This window comes from Drosophila guanche, unplaced genomic scaffold (genome assembly GCF_900245975.1).
Source record: "Drosophila guanche unplaced genomic scaffold, DGUA_6, whole genome shotgun sequence".
In the NCBI taxonomy this organism is placed as follows: Eukaryota; Metazoa; Arthropoda; class Insecta; order Diptera; family Drosophilidae; genus Drosophila; species Drosophila guanche.
In genome coordinates, this window is record NW_022995753.1 from 670,202 (window position 1) to 690,839 (window position 20,638).

The 20,638-nt window shown below is 47.7% G+C and overlaps 3 protein-coding genes across 4 annotated transcripts; 2 read left to right on the plus strand and 1 right to left on the minus strand.

Moving 5' to 3' along the window:
* Positions 1-1,081: 1,081 nt before the first annotated feature.
* Positions 1,082-15,328, plus strand: LOC117588536. The gene is made up of 6 exons (XM_034279895.1): positions 1,082-2,089; positions 12,018-12,334; positions 12,392-12,570; positions 12,902-13,898; positions 13,960-14,583; positions 14,638-15,328. The coding sequence occupies exons 1-6, from the start codon at positions 1,708-1,710 to the stop codon at positions 14,764-14,766; spliced, it is 2,628 nt and encodes an 875-aa protein (XP_034135786.1). The 5' UTR covers positions 1,082-1,707; the 3' UTR covers positions 14,767-15,328.
* A 1,067-nt stretch (positions 15,329-16,395) lies between these two features.
* Positions 16,396-18,427, plus strand: LOC117588368 (cleft lip and palate transmembrane protein 1-like protein). Of its 2 annotated transcripts, XM_034279583.1 has the most exons (3): positions 16,397-17,400; positions 17,463-18,185; positions 18,222-18,427. In XM_034279583.1, the coding sequence occupies exons 1-3, from the start codon at positions 16,498-16,500 to the stop codon at positions 18,282-18,284; spliced, it is 1,689 nt and encodes a 562-aa protein (XP_034135474.1). In that variant the 5' UTR covers positions 16,397-16,497; the 3' UTR covers positions 18,285-18,427. The 2 variants fall into 2 exon arrangements, with proteins under 2 accessions (XP_034135473.1, XP_034135474.1); XM_034279582.1 differs by having other exon boundaries at positions 16,396-17,400; positions 17,463-18,427.
* Positions 18,428-18,535: 108 nt separating this feature from the next.
* Positions 18,536-20,481, minus strand: LOC117588369 (brahma-associated protein of 60 kDa). The gene is made up of 3 exons (XM_034279584.1): positions 20,255-20,481; positions 18,895-20,154; positions 18,536-18,820 (listed from the first exon to the last, which is right to left on the minus strand). The coding sequence occupies exons 1-3, from the start codon at positions 20,360-20,362 to the stop codon at positions 18,665-18,667; spliced, it is 1,524 nt and encodes a 507-aa protein (XP_034135475.1). The 5' UTR covers positions 20,363-20,481; the 3' UTR covers positions 18,536-18,664.
* Positions 20,482-20,638: the final 157 nt, after the last annotated feature.

The following is a 20,638-nucleotide window of genomic DNA, read 5'->3' on the forward strand; positions in this document are numbered from 1 at the left end:
CGACATTCCTCCATTCCTGTCATTTTGACTGGAAATTGGAATGGACCGGGGATTTTTTTAGCTTTTCATTTACACTGAGCAAAAAATATACCCTAAAAAAACAGTACATTTTCCATTTGCCAGCCCATTCACATTCCCTTACGAAACATTGAAACATATAATTGAAACAAAATAAAGCAAGTTACATCAGTAATCGAAACATCGATCCCTATTCGAGCCAAAACCACCGTGTGGCCTCTGTCCTTTGTATTCGCAACGCATGTATCCGTTCGCTTATGCTACATTTCAACACCAACGAGCAGGAGACTGGCAAGGGCAATACCCTTCACTGCAGGTAGCCTTACCGTCTAGTTTCCTGTTCCTTTATTAACTTACAATGTACTCAATGTAAATTATGCACGCATTCTTGTGTGATCCTCAAGGCACTCAATTATTCACTCCACTTACATGCAAATGTACATGCATACGTACATATATGCATACGTATGTACGAAGTATGTACATATGAGTGCACTCAGTTGACCCACTTCGAAGGCATGCGGCTGTCCATCCATCCATCCATCCACTCACTCACTCGTCGATTGCATCCATCCCGCTTTTGCCCATATTCAAATATCAATGGCTAATTTCATTTTTGCGGCCACTTTTGCAACACTCACACACTCACATGCACACATGCACGTGCAACTTACATGCATACATAAACACAACGCGATTACAACATAGCCGATGACGCAGGGCTTTTGCTTTTTGTACTACGAGCTGCTCTCGCGCACTGCTCGCTCTCCCAAGCTCCCTAGCTTGGGGCCCTCTCTCCATCTCTCTATCTCTCATTTCTTTCGGCCGCTGCCGCCGCAGCGTCGACACTTTCGTTGGCCCACCGCTAACGGTACATCGGCACTCGGGCGCTCGCTCACTTGCGCTTGAGCAGCAGCTTAAGCTTGAGTTTTAGTTTGAGATCTTTTTCTTGGGCTCGCTCTCACGCGTCGCTGCCGCGGCTGCTGCTGCTGCTACTACTACTACTGGCTGCGACGCCTACTTTTTTGGGGCTGCGTTTTTTAAATTGTTCACATATTTTTACAGCTGCTCAAGACGCGCAGTCGCGATTCGTAGACGTGCGTTCAATCCAGGCGGTCGTCGCTTGTCGCAGCTCACAACAAAATCTTCCAAAAATCTTCCCGAAAAATCTCGTCCCCAGCGCGTGTGTGCCCCAGCCCCCTGACCAGCCAGCCCAAAACGACACAAAACGAAAGTAAAAGTGACAAAAACAAAAAGCAACAAAATCACAACAGAATACAAAACAAACACAAAGAGGAAGATCGATTTGGAGCCATTCTAACGGTCCCAGAGCTCTAAAAGCTACACTGGAAATATAATCGAAGAAACCCAAATCCAGACAGGAGTTGCGTGTGCTATACATTTTTTTTCGTTTTCGTTTTCGTTTTATTTTGTTTTTGTTTTTGGTGAACATGTTAAAGGAAGAAAAATAGATGTAAATATATCATTTAGCACCAGCTCGAACCGACATTGGATACTTTTGTGTGTGGCTGTGGTAGCCATCTTCTGTTTTTTTTCTGTGAGTGTATTTTCTGAGTGAAAGTGAGGCAGAGACGTCGCAGGAACGTGCCCGATCAATTTGTGGGCCACTGAAACTCTCACACGCACACGCACAGACACAGACACCATCATCATACCATCTTCAGCCGAATGGTAAAGATGGGTCACCAGCAGACGAAGCTCGTGCTGGCCTTGCTGCTCTCGCTCCTGGCCACACCCCAGGCGGCCATCGACAAGGACGAGGGCAAGCAGTCCTCCTCCTCCTCCGTCAGGCACAACATCACCGGCGACCAGCACAACGTGATCAACCTAAGCCTACACCCGGGCCTACCCACCACCAACGAACCACCAGCAGCCATCGACCTGACACACGCCCGCCGCCTGCGTGATGCCCTCAACGTGTTCGATCTGACCCTGCTGGCGGATCGTTGGAGCAGCCTGGAGTCCTCCGGCGCCCTGGGCACCAACTGCAGCAGGGACATGCGAAGCTATCTGAGCGCCCTCAGCGACTCCAAGATGTGGGCTGTCAAAAGTGAGTACGATTCTGAGCAGGATCTCCAGCACGGATAAGTCACTTTCTCCTCCATGAATGGGAACGTTTTATGGAATTGACTTTGCACTTAAAATATGACAAAGGGAGAATTGTGTTAAAGGGTTTCAAAATTATCCAATTTCATCAGGCATCAGATGGAAATGTTATTTAATCTTCCTTGATTCATTTGAAGTATTTTCAAACATTGGAAAGATTTGAGATGGTATTACATAGCTTATACCTACATCATATTTAACTTTGTAATTATATCCTGTAGCTTTTGTGGCTTCTATTAATTCGAATACTTTGGTATATTTAGTTGCTTGTTTTGGAAGGTTTCTCTTGAGTCATCAATTTCACACATCTTCCCCTCATATCATATCGCAGTTTCCACACCGGTTAAAGCTTATTGTGTGTACCTGCATGTACGAATATCTGTTGCGGCGCGACTCATTCGATGCATTCGATCTCTTCTACCGCGTATCACTGCCTACGGCCCACGTTCGCACTTGAACGTGCCATTCGCCTTTTGCCGTTTTACCATTCGCCATCGACAGATCGACAGATCAACAGGTCGCAGCTTTGCGCCGAACTGCTGGCGACTTGCAGAGCATGTGGCTTGGCGTGGCGCATGCTCTGATCGCAAATAGACGAACTCGCCCAGAAGCACAAAATCTACATAAGTGCACGATGCTGGCACGATACGATCGCGTTATGCGATCGCCAAGGTCGCAATTAGTTCTTGCCCCGTTCTTGTTGCAGCAACGACTCAATCAAATGTTCGGCTGCTGCAGTCGATTTTTGTTCGCCGTTAATTTTCCACTGAAATTTTTGTAACTCACATTTTTGTTTCTCTTTATTTTGTTTTACCGATTATGTCTGGGGGGTTAGTTTTGATTGAAAAACGGTTAAATTATAATGGCAACTGCTTGCACTGCACTGCTTGCTATCGGATCGTATGGGAGAGCGGCTGTGTGCAGTTCTTTTTTTTTTTTTTTGGTTTATTACTGTCGAAAGTGAACCATAGCAAATGCAACGGTGAAGCGGTGCGGAGCAGGCAGAAATTGTGAATAAATGTTGTGCGACTCGTTTCATTTTCGGTTTTTTTTTCTTTCTTTATATTGGATTTTTCTTTTTGGTTGCGCAGCCGCAGCCGCAGCTGCCCTGCCCCAATCCCCAATCGATTCCAGCAACCTGAGACCGAAACCCCACTGACCAACTGACGTATGTACGATGGTTTCCCACTAAGCCACTCACTACCTCACTGTCCCAGAGCCTATCCGACTCTGTGTGTGTGTGTGTGTCTGTTGCGCTGGTTATGTAATCAATTAACACGAAAAAAAATATTAATGCTGGTGCAAAGACGAATCCATGAAGAAAAAGAAAAAGAGAAAGAGCGGGAGAGCGAATGAGGCAGAGAAATAAACACACACCAACAACGACAAAAATAAAAGTGTTTGGGTTTCTTTCAAAGTTTCTTTTTTTTTTCTTTTTTATTACGTTCAAAAATCGTTGCACCATGGGCCATGCAAAGTGAACATCGTAATCGTAATCGTAGTCGTACGAGTAATCCCCGAAAGCGGCCTTTTCCCTCGTTTCCCCGATTCAGTTCAAGTTCAGCATTTCACAGTAGGAAAGAAAGACACCGGGGAAAATGGTGAATGGTGGGAAAATGAAAGGGTGAATCCATGGCATTGTTTACCTTCTTGTGTTTGTTGATTGTTATGCGTTCAGCCAGATAGTTGAGCTATCCCCACTCTGTGGGGCATCTTATGCACCAGCTGGCCATCGTTTATCAATGAAAGCCTCTGTCAGATATGTTCATAGATTCCCCTGAGCTTTTCTGCAATATTTCCTAGTGCTAAATGTTGATAGATCATCCCTCGTTTCCTCAGTGGTTTCCTTTGCATTTATTTTCTGATATTTCCACACTTTACCTGACGTTGCTTTACTTTCGCCTCAAGTGAAAAGTGGCTGCTGCTGTTTTGCCTTACTCTGAGACATGTCTGTGGGGCAACTGGGGGGAAGAGGTGGTGGTCGTGGCATCTATGTCAATGTCTTCATGTAGGCATTATTACATGAGCGCCACCAGGGCCACAGTTTTTCCTGTTTGCCCCCCGCCCGACACGAAACTGAAAACGAAACCGAAACCGAAACATAAACCGGACTCTGAATCCATATGTCGTCAGCACTTTGGTGCTCTTTGGGGGGTACCTGGCTGGAAATTGGTATTTAAACGCTTCGGACATAATTTCCAGCCACTGGTTTGGTTTGCCACTCGATGCATCGCACAGTATCTGGTGCACAAGGCGATCGATGGCCAAGATCAATGGCTAATAAATTTGTGGCCGTGTTAGCATTTTGCTGCAGTTAGCGTTAGCTGCATTTTTTTGTTTGTGTGTGTGTGTGTGTGTTTTTTTTGCCTGCTGGCAGCTACGCTTCGTTGATTTTTTGCCCGATTTGCTCGAACCCGATTTGCCAGACCAAAGCCAAAGACTTTGGCTAAGTTGAAGGTTGAAAAATGCACAGCCCATGACAGAACAACACTGTCCGATGTTGCTGCTGCTGCTGTTGTCAAGTGGAAGGCCGGCGGCATTCCGCTGCGACGCAACGGTACTTAGAATGGAAATTCCATTTATTAAACATGCATCGCTGATACTATGCAAAAAAGCCGGAAAATTCATAGTAATCAGCACATGGAATGTCATCCGAGTCTTATCGAATATTTGAGGATTCTGTGGATCCTCTGCACCTCTCTTTCTCTCTCTCTATGTCTGTCTCTCTGCAGTTGAACTTCAATTTTTTTTTGTCGAATTTGTGACTCCATCTTCTTTGCCGCTTCTTTCGCGGTTCGTTTGCCGACTGGCGGGGGGTACAAACATCAGACGAACCCCAGCCGCTCGTTCGGCAAAAGTCTAAGAGGAAGTGCAAATATTGGCACAAGACATCATCAAACCCAAACTTCCTCAACACAACAAAAAAAAGCTTTCACAATTTGTAACTTTTCTGTTGCTATTGTTGCTGTTGCTCGTTTGATTTGCAAATAAATATTCCAGGAAAGGAAAAATTATAAATTGCAAGGTTTCTTGGTTTTTGCTGTGTGTCTGGTTTATCTGTCTGTTTTTCCGCTTATTATTATTTTTGCTTTTTTTTTTGTGTGTTTTGTATGTACAAATTAACAAATCACAAATTGACCTCGTGTTGCATTTCACCCATTGCGGCACGGAGGAGGAAGAGCGACAGGCAGCAGGTGATTGAGCCAAAAAAAAGCGAAGCCAAACTCTGTGAAAAACCGACAATTGGTTGAGGTCCGAGCAGGCATTGGCTCCATTTCGGTGCGATTTGGCAGCCTGTTTTCTGGTCATTAGTTGGTCACAATGCAACACACAGACACAGACACACACACACACACTGCGGCTTTTGTTTCATTTTTAGGCCAATATACTTAGCCGACTTTTGGATGGGGAGTGACGAGGTAACAGACCCAATTACAGTCTTTGTGCGAATTGAAACGTCACGCAACATAATTTCTACGGCTTTCCCGTTTATATACAACATATTTCTGGCTGTTGCTTTTGCTTTTTGCTTCAGCTGTTGATGTTGATGTAAATATGCGGCTGTTCGACGCGTTGAAGAAGAAGCGAACCCCGAAATTGCACAACAAATAAACACAACGAGTCGCCAGCAGCAGCAACAGCAGCAGCGGCAGCAGCAGCGGCAGCAGCAGCGGCAGCAGCAGCAGATTACAGGCTAGCGATGGCCTGCAATGCAGCATGGATGCTTCGTGCCCCGCATCGTGAGTGCTTCGTGCTGGCATTGCCATCAAAGGAGTCTTCAGCTACACTTTGTTACGCGCTTTTCGAGGAACGTGCGACACGACAGAATTCACTCCTGATGCCTCGTGCTTAAAAGCTCAGCCGGCTCTCATCTCTAGTTGAGACAAGCAAGTCGCGCTCCCGCTCTCTCACTCCAGGCCTACCAAGCTCTCTGTCCCTGTGTCTCTCTCTCTCTCGCTCGCTATCTCTCGCTGTTTCTCTTCTGGTCAGACACAATAGCGACGTCGTACAACATCAAAGCTTAGCCCCTTATGTAATGTAACATTTATTTGATTGTTGCAATGTCTTGCAGTTGTTTTTGTTGTCTGCTGTTTGCTGTTTGCTGTTTTTGTTCGTGGCAGCGACAACGACAACGACAACAGTGAACGATTATGGCCAAGACAACTCGTGCGGGCGGGGCGGGGCGGGCGGGGTGAAAAACAAATTCAAACCCAAATGCAGGCTGCTGGGCGCATTGGAGTGGTAACTGTATTGTATGTAATTCGTATGTAAAATACTTTCAACTCTGACCGACTTTGCGGTGCAGATTTTGATCACAACCCCCCCCTGCCCCTGCTCGACTCTCCCTCCCCCAAAGGCTTACTTACGCGCCACCAAAACGAATGACTTGGGCAACAAACTCGTTTCTGGTAATTGTGCGTAATTAAAATCAAGTCAGCGGTCCCAAAAACAAATGCAATTGACCAGCCAACGGCCAGTAGCCAGCAGTAAAGAGCAAACAGTGGCCAACAGCCCAGTGCCCCAGAGACGCTAAAGGTCTAGGACAAATATTTGACCAGGTGACAATCAGCCTGGTTAAGAACTGGTTGGCCAGAGAGAACACTCGAGACATGAGCTCTTGGAGTTCATGGATCATTGCAAAAATGATTCAATAAATGAAAAGAAAAATCTCACTGTATATGTCTCCCATACGGCCCACATGATGGGTTCAACAGATCAGTCCTCAACCTCTAGATGACCAGACGACTCTGCCAAAGATTAAATTCAAGTTAAACTTTGCTCTTGAGCTCATTTCAACCCAAGCCGTCTAAGGCAATTAACACGAAATCCATTTGACCATTTGACGAGCGGCCAACGCCTAAATGCCACAATTAGGCAACAGCCAAACAGCCAACGAACAAACCAACAAACCGACAGACACCAACACCAACGAAACACTTGCGAATCTTTACAGCGCTCTAAAGATGATAATTAGTGGGAGATTAGAGGCAATCGTTTTGTCATCGAATGTCGCGCGTAACGCCGCAAATTAGTCGATCGCCGCTTGATTTTGGATTGCGAATACTGTCAAATCATTCAGTTATACGGTGTATAACTTTATTTATATGTTTGCCAAATCCATTTGGGGTTTTCAAGTTTAATGCGGCACTCGGTCTTGGCTTGGCTCTGCTAATAAAGCAATTTCTATGGCAAGCATCGAAGTGCATTTGTCCGCGAAGGTCCAACACACAGACACATGCATGGCCCCTCCCTCTACTCCAACCCCCCCCTGCTTCGTTGACACTCCTGAACCAGATTCGAAGATCGATCGATTGCGGATCGATTGGGCTTGTGCCATAACCGATACTGATATGTCCGTCCTCTCCATTATCATCTTGGCCCCATTTGCATTTGATCGCTTTTGTTTTTTTTGCCAAATGTCAACAGCAGTCGGATTTCCGTTAGGTAAAAGTCAGCCCCCAAGCCCCTCCACCGAATGTCGCGACGTGCCAGGCATTCATTTCGAATCAAATTGAATTCAAATCATTTCAAATCGGTTATGAAACGAACAAATTTGGGGTTATTGACCATAATTGCATTTTGGGCGGTTATAACGTACACATTGGGAGCCCATTTAGTACTTATGCAATCCCCAGACCGACAGCAACGCAACGGAGAAAGATCTGTACGAAATACAAAAGGAACAAAAGATGGGAAACTAAACTATTAGACACATTTCCATTTGACTAATTAGATTTACGAATACGAAACGGAAGGCCAATGCAGCAGTCGGTCGGTCGATGCATCATGACGAGCTAATTATTTCACAAATATTTGATATTACTCCCAGTAATCGTGTCGGCAATGACTCTCGCTCTTGGGTAGATCGTTTCCAAATGAATGATTCACAGTCCCATTGGACTGCAGCCCTGAAAGACCAAAAACTGGTTTAACCATCGGCAAAAGAAATGCGCAGAAAAATAGACCATCGGTCGATCTCTCATTGCGCAAAAGCAAAACCAACTGACTGACCGACCGATGTGATGCGATGGCCATGCCACGTGTCAGTGGCACCAAGAGCCACCACCGATGGATGTCTCGCCAGGCAGGCGAAATATCACCGAGAAATACCAGTTAGTCAGCAGCAGCAGCAGCATCCACGAAAACCAAACCCAAAACTGAAGATGCAGCTGACCTTGTGCCGAATCTCGGCTGGAAAGCTAGACCCAAAGACGTACAAGAAAGAGCCAAAACAAAAAAAACCCCAAGTTCCCCAAAAAAAAAAACAAAAAACAACACAAAACGCAAATGAAAAGAAACGGCCAAAGATGCGGACAGACCACTGGCAGTCGACACTCCACTCTCACTATCGATCGTATAGTGTCGGCTGTCGGCTGTCGGCTGTCTGCTGTCTGATTGTTGGCGTTGAAAGCCCCAAAGGCAATGTCAATCGAAGGTGGACTTTTGATAGGCACCCACCCATACGCAAGCCACAACATTGACATTGAAAAGCCAAAGAAAGAGGGAGAGAGTTTGAGAGCCAAGCGATAAGCGACAAGCGACAAGCGACAAGCGACAAGAGCTGAATACCAAATGCCAAACCAAATGAAACATTAAATGCATTTCAGGAAGTCGCTCACATCCAAAGCTATTTTATCTATTCGCATTGTGATCCGTTTGCCTCATCTTTGAGCATCCAAATTTGCAAAGGCAAGTCGCGTTTTTACGCCTATTATGCGACCACTCAATTGGGCAATGGCAAATGTAATTATTACACTCGCAAAGGCAGACAGACAAAAAAGTAATTATGAATTATGGCTGCAATAACGACGGAGAATGTTCAGCAAGCCCATAAACGTTGATCGACTGTGATATCACGGCGCGCGTTATACAAAAAACAAAAGCAGGGAAAACGTAGAAATAATTCATGGAGGAAATCACAAACGAGCTCTTTCTTTTTTCGTTTGCCTGATCTGCATGATCCTTTTTCGCGCGAAGGGTTGCCTGGCAGCCCCACCCATGAGATCGCATCAACGTGTCACAAATGTGTCCACACAGAGAATAAATTAGCAATTCTCAGGGTTATCGCTTAGAACTTTTGGCTAAGCTGTGCCCAGAGATGAGCGTCTTTCAAGTTCAAAGACTTTGCGTGTTATTTATTGTTTGTTGAAGCCAATTGCCAGAGTCTTAAATCCACAACACACGCCTCTAATGTCTCCAACATTAGATCTGTCTGTCAGTTTCTCCATCTCCGGCTTCTAACGACCAGAGCAAACATAAAGACAAATAGCAATACCCAAAAAACGAATGCGATGTACAAGTTCAATAAGGAAATGTGCCAGCATTTGGCGGTAATTGCGTGGCCTTTGAACTGCTCGTTAGACCAAAGCGATGCCCAGGGAATTTCGTGTTCAATGACAGTGCAGCAGTCGATTGATTTGCAAACAAGAGCAAACATGGGGCAGAGCAAGAGGCATCCCAGATATGCGTTTAATTATCATTTTGTTTTAAGAGCAAACATACATCAGGCGGCAGTTGTAACGGCTTTAACCTCCCCATGGCTGCCATGTTTTCCTACAGAATTCACACATTGTATGTGGTACTTATGTTATGGGCTCGTACCATATAAGTGTAAATAATGCGCTGGACCACTCCCAGAATTACAAAAAAAGAAATACAAAAATATTCAGCACTGTAAACAGAAACAGCAGAAGGAGAAAGAAGAAAAACAAGCTGCAATTAGTGAGTGATTCGACTGGTAAATACCCGGTCATAGCTTTACATCTGTGTGTTTAAAAGGGATTAAAATACATTACATGACCAAAACAACTTTAGATGGGATATAAATAAACAAGATTTGAGTGTGATTGGAGGGCATACCTTCCCACAAAAAAAACACAACAAGCCCCACAACTTGTGAGCCATGAAATTTCTAGGGGATTGTCTATCAGGCAATATTTTTATGGATCTCAGAGCACTGTGCAGTGCAGGTGGGCCTCCACTGACGCAGGTCTTATGATAAGTATGTAATTTATTTAATATTTTCAGCTCCTTAATTGAACACTTGGCAGTTGAGGCGCGTAGCCATAGACAGACACAGACCATTTCTGCAGCTATTTTTATGTGTTGCTTGTTTGATTTATTTTTGTGCGATTTTCGCTATTTGCTGTTCGATTTTCGATTTTCGGTCTTTGATTTGTTGTTTATTAATATTATTATTTCGCAATGAGAGAAGAGAGCCCAACGAAACAAAAGTGGCAAAGTGGCAAACAATGGAAAAATTATATTTATATTTGGATGGACAATCATTTCTGTGAGGTGTAGTAGGGGGGGGGGGATTATACAATCGTTTCATCAATCAAATGGATTTCAACAGCTTTGTCACTCGGTCTAGTGTGGAACTGGGTACTGAGGACTGAGGATTGAGCCCCTCCCTGATTATGCTCCGCTGCAATCGGTTGTTTTTTCTCTCATTTGTTTTTTATCTACGTGTTAACACATTTGTTTAAGCCGCTGACAAGCGCCAGCCTTTGTCCTTGCCTTCGTACTCGTACTCGTATTCGTATCTTAATCGTCTTGCAAATATTTTGATACACGTTCAAGTGCACAAATTTGAACTTGTATTTGAATGGAATTCCTCCCTCTTTGAGGATTCCGAGGAATCCCTCCAACCGCCCTTCCTGATGCTCATTTTGTAGTTGTAAATTGGTGGCATTGAACGACCTTCCCGTTGACAAGAATACACGATTCAAATCGTTGTTTTTGTTGTGGTGCAGCCACAGCCAAGTTCAACGGCGAGACCCGAAGATTGGTTGACTCTCCGGCAAATCGAGCATTGTCATGTTCGGTTGTTGATGACCTTGATAAGCCCAAAGCTCCATTGTCTGTCCTTCTGTCTGTCTGTCTGTCTGTCCCATCTGTTGATCTTGTTCGACTTTCGGGCTTCAGCTTCCATTTACCGAAACAGAGAGAGAGAAAAAAGCGTTAAACGCTTGAATGACACGTTCAATTGAACACAGAAGAAGTGGTACGATACCATACGATCTGTGTACTTATCTTATATACAGATTGTATGTACCTACATATATATTTTATACGTATCTGTGTTGAAATTGCTACTGCGGCAAAGTAAAGGCCCAAACAAATCGAATGACCTCAATCGCTAAATTCAATTGAAAACATGTCCAAACATTACACAAAGAGCCGACGGACGAGAGAGAGAGACAAAGAGAGAGAGAGACAAAGAGAGAGAGTGCTGAAGAGTGTTGTAAAATGTGTTGCAAAGTGTTTGTGTGCGTTGAAGGAACTAACTAACTAACACATCTTTTGATTAAAACTCGGACACATTTCAGCATTCTCCATTGTCCCCATGAAGCTGGGTAACTCCAACATCCAACATCCAACATCCATCCCATGGCCATGGTCATGTCTTATATAACCTTACATAGATGAATGCATCAATTCGCGAGTGACACAATTCCTGTTTGGGTCTCAAGGGGAAAATGCAAGTGGAAATGGAAGTGGAAGTGGAAGTGGAAGTTGTAAACAACGCAATGGAGACACATTTTCCGCACCAACTGTAAGAGAGAAAAACTGGTTGTCAAACCAATCACAGTCGCAGCTCTCTCAATCTCTGGCTGCAACTGGTTCCGAGGCGTCGCTCAGTGGCAAGCTAAAAGGAAAGACTAAGCGACTTTGGTGGGTCCCATAAATGGAAACCCAATTCCAGGCAGGTTTAAGAGGCTTCACTTTTGGGTACAGGGTATGGGCATTGTCGTCATTGCTCAACGAAGATGAGCTGCCACTGCCACTGCCATTACACAATTTCAGCTTTTTATGTGCCACATTCCTGATGCCCTTCTCTTATGCCTTTACTTTGCTTTTGCCTACAGTGGACGATGCTTCCGGCCATTATACATCCGGTTTCTTCTATGGCAACAACTACTGGATGGGTTCGTTGGCCCTTTGCGATGCCATTGACGATGGCCACACAATGGCAGTTGCTACCGCTGCCGGCAAGGACAACAACAGCAGCAGCAGCAGGTCCGCCGCCTCGGAGGATGCCGCTCACCCGAACCGAAACAGCGGCCTGCCCTTCGCTGCGGCACATACGCAGGCCTACAGCACGGTCTACAATGCACCGCCGCCCTTTGTGCCCGGCTTCTATGTGATCAAAATGCAGCTAAATGAGACGCAGCCCACAGAAGTTGTAAGTGCGAATCCATGTCCCCCCGTGGCTCTTTGATTTGAGTTTCTCTGCCCACAGATGCGCACCATTTATGTGGGCATGTGCCTGCCCTCGAGCTGCTCCATTCCCGACATTCACGAGATGAGCAGCTATGCCCGCGTGGAGCTGCCAACCCGGGATCTGCGCGTCCTGGACATACGCGTGCCCACCGACAAGGAGTTTAACATTTGGGCGGACAAGACCTTCTGCCTGCTGATGTAAGTAGCGAGTAGCGAGTAACGAGTAGCGAGTAACGAGTAGCGAGTAACTCCGAATCAAATTCACTTTCAAAAAAACTATCGCTGGTTGCCTGCTAACCAATTGGCCAAACAGAGTGCTATGATGGAAGGGAGGCAGACTGCGGCTCTGTTTGCTCTGCCATTCATTGGCATCTTGAGAGATGAGAGTTGCTGCTGGTGGTGTGAAATCCCTCCCCCCGCTCCCTTCAATCTGTCATTAAAAAGCGAAACTCTGTCTGTTTGTTGCCACAATTAGCGCGAAGTAATCGAACCGTGTTTCATTTTGTTTGTATTTTGCTCTTTCCCGCAGCGTTGTGTCGGGCATTGTCATGGCGTTGATATGCTGCGGCACCCTGTACGAGATTTATCTGAGACGTCGCCTCAAGGAGGCGCTACGTCGCCAGGACAAGGAGATGATGAACAACAGCGAGACGAGCTCGGGCATTGGGTGTGCCTCCTCCGACTACAGCGACACCATGACCGCCCACGATGATCCCCTGAAGCAGTCTTCGCCCCACACCTCACAGTCCAGTTCGCTGAAGCAGCTGGACCAGCTGGTGCTCAATCTGCCGCCACCACTGACGGCCCATGACAACGACAGCGGCAATGGCCATCACGATCATCACGTGCACGATCACGATCACGAGCACGAGCACGAGGAGGATCATCATGGGAGCGGCAGCAGGAGCAACAACAGCAACTCGGATGAGCATCTGGAGGGGCATCTGCATGAGCCGGAGAAGCTCAGCATATACTCAGAGCTGTTGCTCTCCTTCTCGGCGATCACGAACTTCAATGCGATTTGCGATCGCAATGTGGGCGCCGACACGATACCCTGCATCCATGGACTGCGTGCGTTCAGCATGGCCTGGGTGATCCTCGGCCACACGTGCATCGTCGTCTTCAAGTACTCGGACAACATGGAGATGCGCAAGAAGGTCGAGCAGAATTTCTTCTTCCAGGCGATCACCAACGGACCGTTCAGCGTGGACACATTCTTCTTCATCAGCGGCTTTCTCATCTCCTACATCTACTTCCGCACCAATGCCAAGGGCAAGCTGAATAAGCTGAGCAAAGGCGCCAATGAGTTCACCGCCGGCACTGCCCACTTCTTCGGCCTTGTGGCCTATCGCTTTATGCGCCTCACCGCCCCCTATCTCTTCGTGCTGGGCGTCGTGCAGGTGACCATGAAGTATCTGGCAGCCTACTCGATCTTCGATCCGCCCACCATGGATCACATCACCTGCCCGGACTATTGGTGGCGCAACATATTGTACATCAACACACTGTTTCCCGTCGACGAGATGGTGAGTTCCCCTCTACAGATCTCGCTCGTTGCCACTCTAATCCCTTGCACCTTTGTTGCAGTGCATGCTCTGGAGCTGGTATCTGGCGAATGATACACAGTTCTACATGATCGGTGCCATCATTCTGATCGTGGGCGTGCGACACTTTAAGCTGTCAGCCATCACGACGCTGGTGTTCCTGGTGCTCTCGTGGATCACCACGGCGGTGATCGCGTTCACCAACAACCATCGCCCGAACACCGACGATCCTTTGGCGCTGTTCGACAAGATCTACGACAAGCCATGGACCCGCCTGGGTCCCTATCTGATCGGCATGGCCGTTGGCTGGATTTTGTTCCGCACCAACTGCAAGATTCGTCTGCCCAAGCTGACGGTGGCCACCGCCTGGGCCCTGGCCATGCTCAATCTCTTTGTGCTCGTGTTCGGGCTCTATCAGACCGATTTGTCGCAGTTCACGGCCGCCGCCTACAGCTCGCTGAGCCATTCGGCCTGGGCGCTTTCGCTCGCCTGGATCACCATTGCCTGCTCCACCGGCTACGGGGGATACATCAACTCTCTGCTCTCAGCGCCCTGCCTCTATCCCTTCTCGCGGGTCACCTACTGCGCCTACCTGGTCCATCCCATTGTCATACGCTCGATGGCGCTCAATTCGGATGCGCCGCTGCATTTGGGCGGTGATCTGATGGTAAGTGCTTGGCGAGACTCAAATTTAATCCATATTCATTCTCTTTTCGTATAGGTCGTCATGTTCTTTGGTCTGACGGTGGCCTCCTACTTCCTGTCATTCGTCGTCTCGATGTCCTTCGAGGCGCCCGTTGTCACAATGCTGAAAATCTTGTCACCTAGTCGAAAGAAACGTCTCGCCTAAAGCCTAAAGCCTAAAGCCTAAAGCCCCAAAAGCTCCTCCCATTCCCCCAATCCGATTATTTATGCGTTACCATACATACACCATCCATGTTATCCCTCATGTTATCTATTCCTTATCCTTGTCCCCATACAAACCTAATCAAGCAATGTCCCTGTACCCCGACCCACATATTTATAGCATCGTTTCATACACATACTATACGCGATTCTCTAGTTCCGATCGTTTTCTATATGCATATAAATATATAATATTTCTAGATATGTGTAGATATATCCTTCAGTTCCATTGAATGTTTATTTGCGGACAGTTCTACTCCACATCCTCCACATGCATGCATAATATTTTTTTGTTTTCATAATGTGTACATTTTAGTCCTTTAATTTATTCCATTGGTTTGGAACATTTGTGCGCGTCGATGAGTAAAATGCATAATGTATGTGTAGTACTTTATAGTAGATAATAATTATACGAAACTCTAGTACCTAATTTTATAAACAAAAATCGTGTTGTATATATACTCTATGCTATATATATAAATATATATTGTTATCTGTAAATCTTTAAATAAAAACTGCTACCAAATACAAGTTTTCAGCCATTTTGCTTCATACAATTTCTTTAAAATCTCCAACTATTATACTAGAATTATTGATACAATTATAGCTTTATCCTCTGAATTCATATTTAAATACGGTTCAGTGGACGTCAAAAGCTCTTTCGCTCAGTGATCAATACCGTTTTTAGTATGTTATGGTTTATTTTCTGAGCTTTTGTCGGTATTTCTCATCTCTCATAGGTCTAAGCACTGTTGTTCAGCCCTGGAATCACTGCCATTTTGCTCGATGCCTAATTTAACCACTTGGATTGAGCATTATTTTAGGAGTAATCAAACAAAAATCAGTACTTACAATAAGCAAATCGCTTAGGAAATTGTTTAAATGATCATACAAAATTATATGACTAGTGCTATAAGTGCTGGCTAGCTGGTAATAATATGCGGAATACTAAAATCGAGGAATACCAAACGCAATCATGAAAGACAGGGCTGCCGACGTCGCTGCTGTGGTTCAGCCCTAGGAGCACCGGCAAAAGTGCCGTACGATGTGTCCGGCAGGGAGACAACTTGATGATGATTCGAGTAAAATTACAGTTTTAATGCTTCCATCCACGTAACAACGGTCATCCATGTTTAATTGTTGCTCGCAAAGAGCGATCCTGTCACTCTCGCCACAAGGGGCGGCTGGCTTCGGCTTCAACTGCGTCTCCGCCTCCGTTCGAATGGATAGATAGAGTCGGCCATCGAAATTGTAGTCAGTTTAACGTCTTCCTTTCCCTTGCGAGCTTCAACTTCCCACTTCTCTTTTACCAACGGAGTTGGAAGTGGAGTAGTAGCAGTAGCAGCAGCATTCGTGTCCATGTTGCTGTAAAGTTTATCCTGAAGTTTTATACTGACTTGTTTTTGGCCAAACTTCTCGAAAGCCGAATAAAAATGAGCCCTGGTTGCTGGGTTTTTTCAAAGAAACCTTCAAACTGTGTCGCCTCTGAGCTATCGATAAATTCACCGTCTGACCCTCGGTATATTTCGGTATATTTCCGAGGATCTACCCGCGGTCACACTGGTAGCCGGTCTGAGATTTTTTTGTGATTTCACCCCCTCTCCCGCGGCGACAACGACCCATCCACCACCCACCGTTTCATCAATCAGCCTGCCGCTGATTGACCACCGCCGACATGGCGATGCCATCGATCTCAACGATATTGGGCGTGGTGTTCCTAGCCTACATCGCAAATTCCATCTACCAGATGTCGCAGCTCTTCACGAAGCTGAGCTGCACGGCCCAGCCGTGCTACACGTCCTTCCTGGCGGAGAAGCCACGCATGCAGCTGGCGCTATTCACGTCGCGCACACCGCAGCCGATTGCCAGCGAGGTGCAGGACATCTACAAGGCGAAGCGCTTCGACTACAGCCGACCCTTCGAGCACGACTTCGAGGTGGAGGTGCCGCTGCGGACGCGCCGCAATGGCTCGCTCTACATGCACGTCGTCCTGGCACTCGAGGGAGAGCCGCTCGAGTGGCGCAGCCTTCGTCGCGATGGTCCCACCGTTCTGCACACGCTCAGTCTCACCGACTACATGGTGCCCCGTGCCGAGGCATTTAATCTGCTCAGCGAGGAGGCAGGCAAGCCACCGACCAAATCGGTGCAGGCCAAGGCACCCAAAGACAAGCAGGGAGCAGCCGCCGCACGACCCAGCACCCACATGCGCTCCAATGTGTATGTGACCCTGCTGACGGATCTGTTCTCGATGTCGCATGCTGATGTGCCGCCGGAGATGGCCCCCCTGATACGCGTCAATATCAATCAACAGATCCTGCCCATACTGCAGACGGACACGTTCAACACACGCATGAAGGACCTGGTGGCCATCACAGGCAAAACCACAGAATTCACATTCACCTTCCACTACAAGCCCGTGGGCGTGGGCAAGCTTCGACTGATGCTGCTCATGGAGCATGCCACACAGGCGCTGCTCACGATCGGCTTTGCCACCAAGGACATTGACGAGGTCAAGGGCATATTCTCCGACACGAATGTGTATCTGCTCTGCGGCACCATCTTTGTGTCCAGCATTCATGTGAGTCTCCCTCGCTTTTCTCTCCAGATTCCATCCTGCAAATGTTGTTTTGCTCTCCGCAGATGCTCTTCGATTTCCTGAGCTTCAAGAACGATGTCTCCTTTTGGAGACGGAAGCAATCCTACGAGGGCTTATCCACCCGCACCACCCTGTGGCGCGCCTTCTCGCAGTTTGTGATCTTTCTGTATCTGCTGGACGAGAACACGTCCTATCTGGTGATTGTGCCCGTCGGCCTGGGCACCCTCATCGAGCTGTGGAAGTGCAAGAAGATATTGCGCCTCAAGCTCAGTTTCAGCGGCCTTGTGCGCCACAAGCTGGAGCAGCAGACGGACGAGCAGCCCAATGGCCAACTGGCCGAACAGCAAACGGATCAGTTCGATCGCCAGGGCATGCGGTATCTGAGCTACCTGCTCTATCCGCTGTGCCTGGGCGGGGCGGTCTACTCGCTGCTGTATCAGCCGCATCGCTCGTGGTACTCCTGGACCCTCAACTCCATGGTCAACGGCGTGTATGCCTTTGGGTTCCTGTTTATGCTGCCCCAGCTGTTTGTCAACTACAAGCTCAAGTCGGTGGCCGCCCTGCCCTGGCGTGCCTTCATGTACAAGGCCTTCAACACATTCATCGATGACTTTTTTGCGTTCATCATCACAATGCCAACGGCTCATCGTGTCGCCTGCCTGCGCGACGACATTGTCTTCCTCATTTACTTGTATCAGCGCTGGCTCTATCCCGTGGACAAGAATCGCTTGGACACGGGCTCGGCCATCACAGAAACGGCCCCGGAAGCACAGGCAGAGGCACCGGCACCGGCACCGGCACAGGCACAGGCACAGGCAACACCCGGAAAAGCCACGGAGGCTGCCAGCCGCAAGAAGCGTAACTAGAAACGCATAATGCATGGAGACAGTAGATTGCACATTCCATTCCGTCTATAGCCCAAGTGCGTGGTCAATTTTAGCCCCTAGATTTGATAAGAACAAGTCCTCAAGGAACTCCTTCAACTAGAATTTTGTAGCAACAAAAACAAAGCCACCGAAGAGGCGCTTGGATGTAGTCTAAGAAAAATCTTGTATTTTCAATGGGTTACAACTGGTTCGCTCTCCCGCTCGCTGGATACAGGACACGGGATCGCTTCTAGAATTATTTTTGTGCCACTTTTATTTGTGTGTTGGGTAAGGAGGAGATGCGCTGAACAAAAGAGTCATAGATGGGGAGTGGGATTGGGTTCTGTCCTGCTTGATGAGGCCTGCACTGCCTGCATTGCCTAGCCATTGCGTATGCCCATTGCCTGCTCCAGCTCGGCCCGCTTCTGATTTACTTTGGTGAAGAAGTAGCGCGAAACGGCCTCATGCGTCCACGGCTGATAGTAGAACTCGGCGCGTCGCTCCTCCTCCGGATTGCCCACAACATCCGTCATTAACTATAGCAGAGCAAAAAGAAGAGCAAAGTTTAAGCTGATGTTGGGATTGAACTGCGTGCAAGAGATGAACTCACCTTCAAGTCACGCGTCTGACTGATTATCCAGCGATGGATAAACATTTGCGGATCCTTGGCAAAGCTGAGAAAGAACTCACGATTCGTTTTCATCTGATTGATGGTGTCGACCGTCTCGTGTATCTTTGTGTCCAAACCCTGGATCTCCTGCTGGCTGGCGGTGCTCATCAGGAAGTTGTTCATCTGGTTCTTGAGCGTGTCGTCCACCTCGACATCGATGTCGTAGCAGGCCGTCTGCTTGTTCTCCGCACAGCTCTCGATGAAGTGATTGATGACAATGGGATCTGGGGGATGGAGCAGCGGATTGAGCCGCTGCGGTATCTCGGCAAACTTCATGCGCTGGCAGCTGAATATCTGCTCCAGATACTTGTCGCAATTGATGTACTCCCGCTCGTGGGCATCCTGCAGCTTGTGCGTCTTGATGTACTGCCACAGGGCCGAGATGATGACCGGACGCGTCTGTGTGTGGACGCCCAGCAGGCGGGCGAGCCGCGGATCCAGCTTGAACTGCAGCGGCTGGTAGTCGAGCAAGAGCAGAATGGTGCAGCGGACATTGCGGTCGCCCGGCCGCTTCACCTGAAAGCCATCTGTCTCCTGTGTGGTATGTGTGCGGTGCCACTCAACGAGATGGTTGTCCGGCCCATACAGCTCCTTGTCCAGCTCAATGACCAGAGACTTGAAGAACGACGAGAATTTGCGCTTGATCTTTGTGTTGGGATCGCCCTTGCCATCCTCCAGCAGGCGACCCTCTACGCGCAGCTCCCAGGAGGCGACGGCACCCTCCTCGCCCTCATTGGAGGGCTCCTTACAGGGGTAGAATGTATTCGAAATGAAAATGCGCAGCTTGCGCTTCTGCTTCATGGGCCGCTTGAGGGCCTCCTGGATGTCCAGGCGCTTGCGCATGATGGTCGCGTCTAGCTTGCGCTCGAACGTCAGCAGATCCATGTACGCCTGCGACTCTGGCACCAGATCGCGCACCTTCTGTGGCAGTATCTTGTCCGCCAGCTTCTTCTTTTTCTTGGCGGCGCCAAACTCTCCCTTGCCGGCGCCGCTGTTGAGGTTGCGCGACTCAGCCGAGCGCTTGCTGCCGCCACCGGAGCCACCGCCACCGCCGCCTGTGCCACGCAGAACGCTCTGGAATGCCGGCTGTGAGGCGCGCTGCAGCAACGAGGGTCCAGGTCCGGGTCCGGGCACTCCCGGAGGTGCCGCCGTCCCTGGAACGGGCTGCGTTGTGTTCGGATGCAGCGGAAAACCGCGCGGCTATAAACAAAAACACAGAGAAACACTCGGTAAGGAATTTCTCTCGGGCAAAGCATATCGAATGGAATCAATCGATGAAGTTTTTTTTTTCTTTGCTTACCGGAAAAGTTGCTCCTGGCGGTGGATAGGGACGCATGCCGGGTGATGGCGGTGGCGGTTGGTAGCGCGACTGCACTGGCGCTTGGCCAGGTGCAAAACGTTGCGACATTTTCGCCTTTGACTTGCTAAGTTGGGTGCACCTTTTATTTGCCTATTACACGAGAAACTTGACTCTTTTTTGTCGTATTAAAAAAACGCGTCACACAAAAAAAAAATTGGCTGTAAGATGGCGTCAAAGCAGGGTTGCACTTTACATTGGGGATGAGTCGCGAGATATCATTAAAAGTATTTTTAAGTAACGAGTCACAGTCTGGATTTAATTTAAGAGTTCACTTTAAGGATATCGGAATACTTAATTGAATTAATTTTTAATACAAATTAGAAC